Below are 12,878 nucleotides of genomic sequence, written 5' to 3' on the forward strand. Positions count from 1 at the left end.
GAGAAACATTTTCACCCAGGGGGTGGTGGGCGTCTGGAATTCGCTGCCTGAATTGGTGTTGAGACTGAAACACTCAGCTCATTTGAAAGGTACCTGGATCTGGATCAGAAATGCTGGAACCTGCAAGACTACGGAGCAGGTGCTGGGAAATGGGATTAAAGTGAGGTTTTTTTGGCTGGCGCAGACACCATGGATTGAATAGCCTCTTTCAACTCCATTTACTGTTGTTAACGCCATCTCTCTTGATACCCTTATCCAACTGAAATAACTGTCCATCTCAGTCCTGAATTTTTCAATTGACTTCCAGCATTCACAATCCAATATTCAGCACCCGTTGTGTGAAGAATGCTTCTTGATTTCCTTCCTAAATGACCTTCCCCCTTCCTTCTCCACGAGCTTCTCTCTATCTACCTCACTGAATTCTGAGTGCACCCGGAATTGTTCAATATCTTACCGGCTTTGGTAACGGTAGTCTCCGGTGTGGAGGAGGAGCCAAACAGTCGCGAGATAAAGCTGCGTTTCTGAGTGACAGGTGCAGCCAGGGTGCTGGCAGAGGGAGAGGACATGCTGAGTGGTGAGTTTGGTATCTCAGGGACAGGCCCTGGCTCAGCAGGGGGTGACACTGCTGGTGGGGGAGGTGATCCTGATGGAGTGGGAGGTGCTTGCACAGGAGGCTGAGGAGTTCCAGGGCTGGAGTTGGTGGTGGAAGCTGAGCTTGGGGGTACCACAGGTGACTGTGACCCAGATGATGGGCTTTGCCCATTGGTCGTTAAAGGAGAATTGAAGCCCCGATTCTTGGTATCCATTAACTCAAGAAATCTGAAAGACAAAAGGAATTCAAGATGAAAATAGAAATGCTGGAAATATTCACCTGGTCTGACACGGATCTGTGGAGAGAGAAAGAGTGTTCACATTGCAGAAAATTAATTTCAAGATTAGAACAAGTCTCTTATTGAACTAAGAGCTCGTGTTCTACTGCAGATTAACACCTAATCCAGACGCCACACTTCCACTGTGGTACTGAGGAATGTCTCTCAGGTGGAAGAGAAAGATCTCATTACACCATTCCCAGCAATTCTCCCTGTTGTCCTGGACAATATTTATCCCTTTTTAAAAAAAAATTCTCTGCTAGAATATGGTCATTGCTGCCGAGATCAGCATTTCTTGCCCATCCCTAACTGCCCTCGCAAAGGAGGTGTTGAGCTGACTTCTTGTGCTGCTGCAATGGTGCAGGGACACCCATAGTGCTGTTAGGGAGGCAGTTCCAGCATTTGGACCCAGTGACAGTGAAGGAACGGTGATATATTTCCAAGTCAGGATGGTGTGTAGTTTGGAGGGAATCTCCAGTGATGGTGTTCCCAGGTATCTACTGCTTTTGTCCTTTTGCATCCTCTCTCATGCCTCCACATCTTTCCTAAAGTGTGGGACCCAGACAGGTGAGATTGAACCACTATTTTAGATAGCTTGACCATAACCTTTTGTGCTTTATACCCCAATTTAAAACCTCCTGGATCTTTATTCTTTATTAACCACTTTCTCAAACTGTCCTGTCATCCTCAATGATTTATGCACACCTACTTTCAGGTCCCTCTGCTCCTGCACTTCCTTTAGAATTGCATCCTTCCTTTTACATTCCTTCTCATTTTTCCTCTCAAAACAAATGTCACTGCTGTTTGCTGTTACTGAGCTTTACATCTCCATCACTGTCCTGAACCATCTCTCTACTGATGTATTTGATACATAATGTTCATCTAACATTCAGCAGACCAGTCAGAATTTCCAGTAAAAATCACAGTGACCACACACTGTTTGGAGCCTAACCTTAAACCTCCCTCTCTCTCTGACCACCCACCCCATTCTTTACATAGCTCAGGCAATTCAGAACCTGGCAGGTTGAGAGTTCAGCATCAAACCAAAACATCCAACATCCCTTCACAGTACTGGTTACTTCCTCTTACGATGTGGAGATGCCGGCATTGGACTGGGGTAAACACAGTAAGAGTTTTAACAACACCAGGTTAAAGTCCAACAGGTTTATTTGGTAGCAAATACCATTAGCTTTCGGAGCGCTGCTCTTTCGTCAGATGGAGTGGAAATCTGCTCTCAAACAAGGCACAGAGACACAAAATCAAGTTACAGGATACTAATTAGAATGCGAATCCCTACAGCCAGCCAGATCTTAAGGATACAGACAATGTGGGTGGAGGGAGCATTAAGCACAGGTTAAAGAAATGTGTATTGTCTCCAGACAGGACAGCCTGCAAGTCCAGGAGGCAAGCTGTGGGGGTTACTGATAATGTGACATAAATCCAACATCCTGGTTTAGGCCGTCGTCATGTGTGCGGAACTTGGCTATCAGTTTCTGCTCAGCGACTCTGCGCTGTCGTGTGTCGTGAAGGCCACCTTGGAGAACGCTTACCTGAAGATCAGAGGCTGAATGCCCGTGACTGCTGAAGTGCTCCCCCACAGGAAGAGAACAGTCTTGCCTGGTGATTGTCGAGCGGTGTTCATTCATCCGTTGTCGTAGCGTCTGCATGGTTTCCCCAATGTACCATGCCTCGGGACATCCTTTCCTGCAGCGTATCAGGTAGACAACGTTGGCCGAGTTGCAAGAGTAGGTACCGTGTACCTGGTAGATGGCGTTCTCACGTGAGATTATGGCATCCGTGTCGATGATCCGGCACGTCTTGCAGAGGTTGCTGTGGCAGGGTTGTGTGGTGTCGTGGTCACTGTTCTCCTGAAGGCTGGGTAGTTTGCTGCTGACAATGGTCTGTTTCAGGTTGCGCGGTTGTTTGAAGGCAAGAAGTGGGGGTGTGGGGATGGCCTTGGCGAGATGTTCGTCTTCATCAATGACATGTTGAAGGTTCCGGAGGAGATGCCATAGCTTCTCCGCTCCGGGGAAGTACTGGACGACGAAGGGTACTCTGTCCACCGTGTCCCGTGTTTGTCTTCTGAGGAGGTCGGTGCGGTTTTTCGCACCAACCTCCTCAGTGCACCCCTGCACTGTCCCTCAGCATCAGCCCTGCACTGTCCCTGAACAGCACCCTGCACGGTCCCTCAGCACCACCCTGCATTGTCCCTCAGCACCACCCTGCTCTGCCCCTCAGCTTCACCCTGCACTGTCCCTCAGCTTCACCCTGCACTGTCCCTCAGCTTCACCCTGCACCGTCCCTCAGCACCACCCTGCACTGTCCCTCAGCATCACCCTGTACTGTCCCTCAGCATCACCCTGCACTGTCCCTCAGCTTCACCCTGCACTGTCCCTCAGCATCACCCTGCACTGTCCCTCAGCATCACCCTGCACTGTCCCTCAGCATCAGCCCTGCACTGTCCCTGAACATCACCCTGCACTGTCCCTGAACATCACCCTGCACGGTCCCTCAGCACCACCCTGCATTGTCCCTCAGCACCACCCTGCACTGCCCCTCAGCTTCACCCTGCACTGTCCCTCAGCTTCACCCTGCACTGTCCCTCAGCTTCACCCTGCACCGTCCCTCAGCACCACCCTGCACCGTCCCTCAGCATCACCCTGTACTGTCCCTCAGCATCACCCTGCACTGTCCCTCAGCATCACCCTGCACCGTCCCTCAGCTTCACCCTGCACCGTCCCTCAGCTTCACCCTGCACCGTCCCTCAGCATCACCCTGTACCGTCCCTCAGCATCACCCTGCACCGTCCCTCAGCATCACCCTGCACCGTCCCTCAGCATCACCCTGCACCGTCCCTCAGCATCACCCTGCGCTGTCCCTCAGCATCACCCTGCACTGTCCCTCAGCATCACCCTGCACTGTCCCTCAGCATCACCCTGCACTGTCCCTCAGCATCACCCTGCACTGTCCCTCAGCATCACCCTGCACTGTCCCTCAGCATCACCCTGCACTGCCCCTCAGCTTCATCCTGCACTGTCCCTCAGCTTCACCCTGCACCGTCCCTCAGCATCACCCTGCACCGTCCCTCAGCATCACCCTGCACTGTCCCTCAGCATCACCCTGCACTGTCCCTCAGCATCACCCTGCACTGTCCCTCAGCATCACCCGGCACCGTCCCTCAGCATCACCCTGCACTGTCCCTGAACATCACCCTGCACTGTCCCTCAGCTTCACCCTGCATTGTCCCTCAGCTTCACCCTGCACTGTCCCTCAGCTTCACCCTGCATTGTCCCTCAGCTTCACCCTGCACTGTCCCTCAGCATCACCCTGCACTGTCCCTCAGCACCACCCTGCACCGTCCCTCAGCATCACCCTGCACCGTCCCTCAGCTTCACCCTGCACTGTCCCTCAGCATCACCCTGCACTGTCCCTCAGCATCACCCTGCACTGTCCCTCAGCATCACCCTGCACTGTCCCTCAGCATCACCCGGCACCGTCCCTCAGCATCACCCTGCACTGTCCCTGAACATCACCCTGCACTGTCCCTCAGCTTCACCCTGCATTGTCCCTCAGCTTCACCCTGCACTGTCCCTCAGCTTCACCCTGCATTGTCCCTCAGCTTCACCCTGCACTGTCCCTCAGCATCACCCTGCACTGTCCCTCAGTTTCACCCTGCACCGTCCCTCAGCATCACCCTGCACTGTCCCTGAACATCACCCTGCACTGTCCCTCAGCATCACCCTGCACTGTCCCTCAGCTTCACCCTGCATTGTCCCTCAGCTTCACCCTGCACTGTCCCTCAGCATCACCCTGCACCGTCCCTCAGCATCACCCTGCACTGTCCCTCAGCTTCACCCTGCACTGTCCCTCAGCATCACCCTGCACTGTCCCTCAGCATCACCCTGCACCGTCCCTGAACATCACCCTGCACTGTCCCTCAGCTTCACCCTGCATTGTCCCTCAGCTTCACCCTGCACTGTCCCTCAGCATCACCCTGCACTGTCCCTCAGTTTCACCCTGCACCGTCCCTCAGCATCACCCTGCACTGTCCCTGAACATCACCCTGCACTGTCCCTCAGCATCACCCTGCACTGTCCCTCAGCTTCACCCTGCATTGTCCCTCAGCATCACCCTGCACTGTCCCTCAGCTTCACCCTGCACTGTCCCTCAGCATCACCCTGCACCGTCCCTCAGCATCACCCTGCACCGTCCCTCAGCATCACCCTGCACTGTCCCTCAGCATCACCCTGCACTGTCCCTCAGCATCACCCTGCACTGTCCCTCAGCATCACCCTGCACCGTCCCTCAGCATCACCCTGCACTGTCCCTCAGCATCACCCTGCACCGTCCCTCAGCACCACCCTGCACCATCCCTCAGCATCACCCTGCACTGTCCCTCAGCCTCACCCCTGCACTATCCCTCAGCATCACCCTGCACTGTCCCTCAGCATCACCCTGCACTGTCCCTCAGCATCACCCTGCACGGTCCCTCAGCACCACCCTGCACCGTCCCTCAGCATCACCCTGCACCGTCCCTCAGCATCACCCTGCACGGTCCCTCAGCACCACCCTGCACCGTCCCTCAGCATCACCCTGCACTGTCCCTCAGCATCACCCTGCACTGTTCCTCAGTTTCACCCTGCACCGTCCCTCAGCATCACCCTGCACCGTCCCTGAACATCACCCTGCACTGTCCCTCAGCATCACCCTGCACTGTCCCTCAGCTTCACCCTGCATTGTCCCTCAGCTTCACCCTGCATTGTCCCTCAGCTTCACCCTGCACTGTCCCTCAGCATCACCCTGCACTGTCCCTCAGTTTCACCCTGCACCGTCCCTCAGCATCACCCTGCACCGTCCCTCAGCATCACCCTGCACTGTCCCTCAGCATCACCCTGCACTGTCCCTCAGCATCACCCTGCACTGTCCCTCAGCTTCACCCTGCACCGTCCCTCAGCATCACCCTGCACTGTCCCTCAGCATCACCCTGCACTGTCCCTGAACATCACCCTGCACTGTCCCTCAGCTTCACCCTGCATTGTCCCTCAGCATCACCCTGCACTGTCCCTCAGCTTCACCCTGCACTGTCCCTCAGCATCACCCTGCACTGTCCCTCAGCATCACCCTGCACTGTCCCTCAGCTTCACCCTGCACTGTCCCTCAGCATCACCCTGCACTGTCCCTCAGCTTCACCCTGCACTGTCCCTCAGCATCACCCTGCACTGTCCCTCAGCATCACCCTGCACTGTCCCTCAGCATCACCCTGCACTGTCCCTCAGCATCACCCTGCACCGTCCCTCAGCATCACCCTGCACTGTCCCTCAGCATCACCCTGCACTGTCCCTCAGCATCACCCTGCACCGTCCCTCAGCACCACCCTGCACCGTCCCTCAGCATCACCCTGCACTGTCCCTCAGCATCACCCCTGCACTATCCCTCAGCATCACCCTGCACTGTCCCTCAGCATCACCCTGCACTGTCCCTCAGCATCACCCTGCACGGTCCCTCAGCACCACCCTGCACCGTCCCTCAGCATCACCCTGCACTGTCCCTCAGCATCACCCCTGCACTATCCCTCAGCATTACCCTGCACTGTCCCTCAGCATTATCTCTGCTCTTCCATCCTTTGACCCTCTGTCTGTGGTCTCCTGTACAGCTCCCCCTCTATTCATTACTCATGGCTGAAGTATTTAGCTGCCTCTATCCTAGTCTCAAATTCCTTGCTGAACTCCATCTCTCCAATTCACTCTCCACCTTCAGAACCTTTCTTCAAAGCCATCTTTTAGTCACCTTTCTAGCCTGACATTCATTCCATTTAATGATTGTTCTTGTTTTTTGAATGTTTTCAATGTCAATTGAATAATATAAATCCATGTCATTTTGTCTAATGCACTGGGGTTTCCTCAACATTCCATAGCTTTACCAGGACAATTTCTAGCAAAGATCGATTCTTTATCTCCTAGCAGCCTGACAGAAATACTTTTAGGGATGTATGCTTTAGCCAGTCAGTAATTTTTAGCCTCGGAGGCACTTATTAAGTGCTGTGAGCTCCCATGGTGTGCTGAAGTAGTCATGTATGACATATCTGAACACAAACCTTCACACACACGGGTGTTCCAATTCACCCGTAGCTCAAAAAGGGATTTATGACCTCCAACCAGTAGAACAAGGAAAAGGAGAACTAGTTATTTGATGGCACAGAACTTGAGCATTGCTGAAAAAAATACATTTTTTGTCGACGTTTTTCATGTTTACTCCTGAGGACATTAACGAGAATATAATGCAGGGGAAAATCAACATTTGTTGCATTCTTGTCAACATCCTGATGAGTTCAAGATGAAAAGCTTTGACAAAGAAGTATTTTTTCAGAAAGAGAAAATAAGATCAAAATTCTACCTTGATATAGAATGTTTGCACCAAGTCAATCTCAACAAACGTTCTGTGCTTTTACAGATAACAGCCATTGATCTGAGCCTCGAATATAATTGTGAGGATTCCACCCACCTGGTCAATCACATTACTGCAGAAGTGACAGAATTTCTAACATAGGGCAGGAATTGCCATTCCAGCAGCTTCAAGTTCCAGCGCACCCACCTTGTGCAAGGGTATGCTACAGACCCTTAATTAGCTCAGTGTTCAGCTCTTGGCAAGAGGCTTGGTGTTGCAGTGCTGAAAGGTGACTGCTGATTGAAAATCTACTCTCACATGCAACCTCTCATCAAACATTACAATAGCTTCAAATAAATAAATTAGAGGCACTATGGATTCAATATCAGCAACAAAAGCCTTCTCTTACAGCAGATAACGGAGCCGTGAACACTTGTGGCTCTCAGCTGATGATCATCCTCCAATTCACTATCAAACTGTCAGCGTTAGAGGGCGATGTCTCACACGTCAAGCAACCATCTGCAAATTATGCTTCCTTAGACAAGGAATATAATATGAGTATTAAGGGCAAGAAACATTTCCTGATTACAATTCATGCTCGCTGGCTCCTCTTGCCCTCTTCTTCAGTCACCTTCACTTTGTTTGGACTGCTCACTAACTGTGCATACTGCAGTACATATAAACCAGTTTACCTCCCATTTCCTTATCTTGCTCTGGTCCTAATCTATTCATTTATCTCTGTAATCCATCCATCCACTTGGAATTCTATCATTTATGGTGATACATTTACACACGTGTACTGCTGAGTGCCAGAGTGGGGAGGTTCCAGGGAGAATGAGAGAGCCACTGAATAACAATGATAACTTGGTCACTGCACCGTCTAGCAAGAGATCTGGTAAATGTTGCTGTGAGGTTGGAAACAAAGCAACCTTGGTCTACATCAAGTCAATCTCTTAAATCACCTTTAACGCATTTCCATTGACACACAATGTTAGATTGCTTTAAGTGAGCCACCTCAATACCAGCTAGTACCAACAGTCAATGTACTTTCCAATGGCCAAGAGAAGTCCCAGTAAGTTGGCCTAACTGGCCTATACCCAAGAGCAGGGAGTGTTATTCCAAATATTCCCGATAAATATATATATGTAAATGGGTAGGACACACTTTGGGATCAGATTCTGATTGATCCTGTGACACACTCTGGGATCAGATTCTAAATCCTCATCTCTGGTAAATGGGGTGGCATGGAAACTTGGTTTAATGACAGCAGTTTCAGATAGTAGAGTCTTGTGAACGCTCAAAGCATCCACTCAAATTCAATTGATCTGATCAGGAGGCAGCTTGGGTTTTATCAATTAAATTAGATCCCAATGTCTCACAGTTTAAGAACAGATTATCACTGTCTATCATAGTGTCGGCTTGGTTCAGTGTCAACACTCATGTATTGAGCCAGTTTGCTGCTGTTGCATCCCCACTAGGTCGATGTGCCAGTGCAGTAGGAGTGCTACATTACCGGAGGACCCATCTTTCAGGTGAAATACTAAATCGAGTTCCCGTTTATTCCCCACCCCCCCCAGGTTGAAGTGAAAGATCCAACAACACTATCTGAAGAGAATGGCAGTTCTATTTGGTCACTTGTGAATAGTTATCTCTGAAGTATCATCACTAAAACATACAGTATTCATTTACCTCATTAATTCTGTGCAGTATCAATGTTTTGTCTGCATAATGGCTGGGGCATTGAACAGGTATTTTGTGTCGGTCTTCACAGTGGAAGTCACAAATAACATGCCAAAAATTGATGACAGGAAGGTTATGGTAGGTGAGGACCTAGAAACTATCATTATCACAAAAGAGGTAGTGTTGGGAAAGTTAATGGGGCTAAAGGTAGACAAGTCTTTTAGCCCTGATGGAATGCATCCCAGGGTACGAAAAGAGATGGCAGGGGAAATAGCAAATGCATTCATGGTAATTTACCAAAATTCGCTGCACTCTGGGCTGGTTCCTGCAGATTAGAAAACAGCAAATGTGACGCCATTGTTTAAAAAAGGTAGACAAAAGGCGGGTAACTATAGGCCGATTAGCTTAACTTCTGTAGTAGGGAAAACGCTTGAATCTATCATCAAGGAAGAAATAGCGAGATATCTGGATATAAATTGTCCCATTGGTAAAACGCAGCATGGGTTCACGAAGGGCAGGTCATGTTTGACTAATTTGGTGCAATTCTTTGAGAACATTACATGCACAGTGCACAATGGGGAACCTGTGGATGTGGTGTATCTGGATTTCCAGAAGGCATTTGACAAGGTGCCGCACCAAAGGCTGCTGTATAAGATAAAGGTGCACGGTGTTACGGGTAATGTATTAGCATGGATAGAGGATTGGTTAATTAACAGAAAGCAAAGAGTGGGGTAAATGGATGTTTTTCTAGTTGGCGATCATTGACTAGTGGCATACCTCAGGGATCAATGTTGGGACCGCAACTGTTTACAATTTACATAGATGATTTGGAGTTGGGGATCAAGCGCAATGTGTCAAAATTCGCAGATGACACTAAGATGAGTAGCCATGATGTGGAGATGCCGGCGTTGGACTGAGGTAAGCACAGTAAGGAGTCTCACACCAGGTTAAAGTCCAACAGGTTTATTTGGTAGCACATGCCGCAAGCTTTCAGAGCGCTGCTCCTTCATTAGGTGAGTGAGAGTCGTGTTCACAAAAAGGGCATATAAAGACACAAACTCAATTTAAAAGGTAATGGTTGGAATGCGAATCTTTACAGGTAATCAAGTCTTAAAGGTACAGACAATGTGAGTGGAGAGAGGGTTAAGCACAGGTTAAAGAGATGTGTATTGTCTCTACACCAGCATCCCCCACGACGATGGCACTGCTGCAACTGCCTCAGTATGCAACGCCGACAACTGCCAATCTCCAGATGCAATTTTACAACTCATCCGCTTCATCCTGGACCACAATGTCTGCACCTTCAACAACCAGTTCTGTGTGGAACAGCCTTGGGGACCAAATTCACACCTCAATATGCCAACATCTTCATGCACAGGTTCGAACAAGACCTCTTCACCGCACAGGACCTTCAACCGACGCTATACACTAGATACAGCGATGACATTTTCTTCCTTTGGACACATGGTGAACAATCACTGAAACAACTATATGATGACATCAACAAATTCTATCCCACCATCAGACTCACCATGGACTACTCTCCGGAATCGGTTGCATTCTCCATCAAGGACGGTCATCTCAGCACTTTACTGTACCACCCACAGGTAACCTCACGATGCTCCACTTCTCCAGCTTCCACCCAAAACACATTAAAGCAGCCATCCCCTACAGGCAAGCCTTCTGTGTACACAAGATCTGCTCAGATGACGAGGATCGCAACAGACACCTCCAGACGCTGAAAGATGCCCTCATAAGAACAGGATATGGCGCTCGACTCATCGATAGACAGTTTCGACGGACCACAGTGAAAAACCGCACCGACCTCCTCAGAAGACAAACACGGAACATAAGAACATAAGAAATAGGAGCAGGAGTAGGCCATCTAGCCCCTCGAGCCTGCCCCGCCATTCAATAAGATCATGGCTGATCTGAAGTGGATCAGTTCCACTTACCTGCCTGATCCCCATAACCCCTAATTCCCTTACCGATCAGGAATCTATCTGTCCGTGATTTAAACATATTCAACGAGGTAGCCTCCATCACTTCAGTGGGCAGAGAATTCCAGAGATTCACCACCTTCTGAGAGAAGAAGTTCCTCCTCAACTCTGTCCTAAACTGACCCCCCTTTATTTTGAGGCTATGCCCTCTAGTTCTAGCTTCCTTTCTAAGTGGAAAGAATCTCTCCACCTCTACCCTATCTAGCCCCTTCATTATCGTATAGGTCTCTATAAGATCCCCCCTCAGCCTTCTAAATTCCAACGAGTACAAACCCAATCTGCTCCGTCTCTCCTCATAATCAACACCCCTCATCTCCGGTATCAGCCTGGTGAACCTTCTCTGCACTCCCTCCAAGGCCAATATATCCTTCCGCAAATAAGGGGACCAATACTGCACACAGTATTCCAGCTGCGGCCTCACCAATGCCCTGTACAGATGCAGCAAGACATCTCTGCTTTTATATTCTATCCCCCTTGCGATATAGGCCAACATCCCATTTGCCTTCTTGATCACCTGTTGCACCTGCAGACTGGGCTTTTGCGTCTCATGCACAAGGACCCCCAGGTCCCTTTGCACAGTAGCATGTTGCAATTTTGTTCCATTGAGATAATAATCCAATTTGCTATTATTTCCTCCAAAGTGAATAACCTCGCATTTGAACATGGTGGACAGAGTACCCTTTGTCATCCAGTACTTCCCTGGAGCAGAGAAACTACGATATCTTATCCGGAGCCTTCAACGTGTCATCGATGAAGACGAACAACTTGCCAAGGCCATCCCCATACCCCCACTTCTTGCCTTCAAACAACCGCACAACCTCAAACAGACCATTGTCCGCAGCAAACTACCCAGTCTTCAGGAGAACAGTGACCACGACATCACACAACCCTGCCACAGCAACCTCTGCAAGACCTGCCGGATCATCGACACGGATGCCATCATCTCACATGAGAACACCATCCACCAGGTACACGGTACATACTCTTGCAACTCGGCCAACGTTGTCTACCTGATACGCTGCAGGAAAGGATGTCCTGAGGCATGGTACATTGGGGAGACCATGCAGACGCTACGACAACGGATGAATGAACACCGCTCGACAATCACCAGGCAAGAGTGTTCCCTTCCTGTTAGGAAGTCACGGGCATTCAGCCTCTGATCTTCAGGTAAGCGTTCTCCAAGGCAGCCTTCATGACACACGACAGCACAGAGTCGCTGAGCAGAAACTGATAGCCAAGTTCTGCACACGAGGATGGCCTCAGCCGGAATCTTGGGTTCATGTGACACTATCTGTAACTCCCCACGGCTTGCCTGGGCTTGCAAAATCTCACTAACTGTCCTGGCTGGAGACAATACACATCTCTTTAACCTGTGCTTAACCCTCGCTCCACTCACATTGTCTGTACCTTTAAGACTTGATTACCTGTAAAGACTCGCATTACAACCATTATTTTGTAAATTGAGTTTGTGTCTTTATATGCCCTGTTTGTGAACAGAACTCCCACTCACCTGATGAAGGAGCAGCGCTCCGAAAGCTTGCGGCTTGTGCTATCAAATAAACCTGTTGGACTTTAACCTGGTGTTTTGAGACTTCTTACTAAGATGAGTGACAGAGCAAAGTGTCCAGAGGACACTGAAAATCTGCAAAGGGATATAAATAATCTAAGTGAGTGGGCAGATGGAGTACAATGTTGGTAAATGTGAGGTCATCCATTTTGGTAGGAATAACAGCAAAATGGACTATTATTTAAATGGTAAAAAATTGCAGGATACTGCTGTGCAGAGGGGCCTGGGTGTTCTTGTGCAAGAATCACAAGGAGTCGGTTTGCAGGTGCAGCAGGTAATTAAGAAGGCAAATAGAATTTTGTCCTTCATTGCTAGAGGGATGGAGCGATGTTATGTTGCAGCAGTATAAGGTATTGGTGAGGCTACACCTGGAGTACT

The 12,878-nt window shown here is 49.7% G+C and overlaps 1 protein-coding gene across 4 annotated transcripts in view; it reads right to left on the reverse strand.

Moving 5' to 3' along the window:
- The window catches only part of LOC144502602 (rab-like protein 6), a 203,991-nt gene that overhangs the window by 52,396 nt on the left and 138,717 nt on the right, over nt 1-12,878 (reverse strand). For all 4 annotated transcript variants that reach the window (XR_013499360.1, XM_078226722.1, XM_078226721.1 and 1 more), the window contains one exon: nt 455-819. Coding sequence is in view for 3 of the 4 variants with exons in the window: in XM_078226722.1 (XP_078082848.1) it covers nt 455-819 (365 nt within the window). In the remaining variant the exon portion in view is untranslated. The remainder of the gene's footprint in view (nt 1-454; nt 820-12,878) is intronic.

This window comes from Mustelus asterias, chromosome 13 (assembly GCF_964213995.1).
Source record: "Mustelus asterias chromosome 13, sMusAst1.hap1.1, whole genome shotgun sequence".
Lineage (NCBI taxonomy): Eukaryota > Metazoa > Chordata > Chondrichthyes > Carcharhiniformes > Triakidae > Mustelus > Mustelus asterias.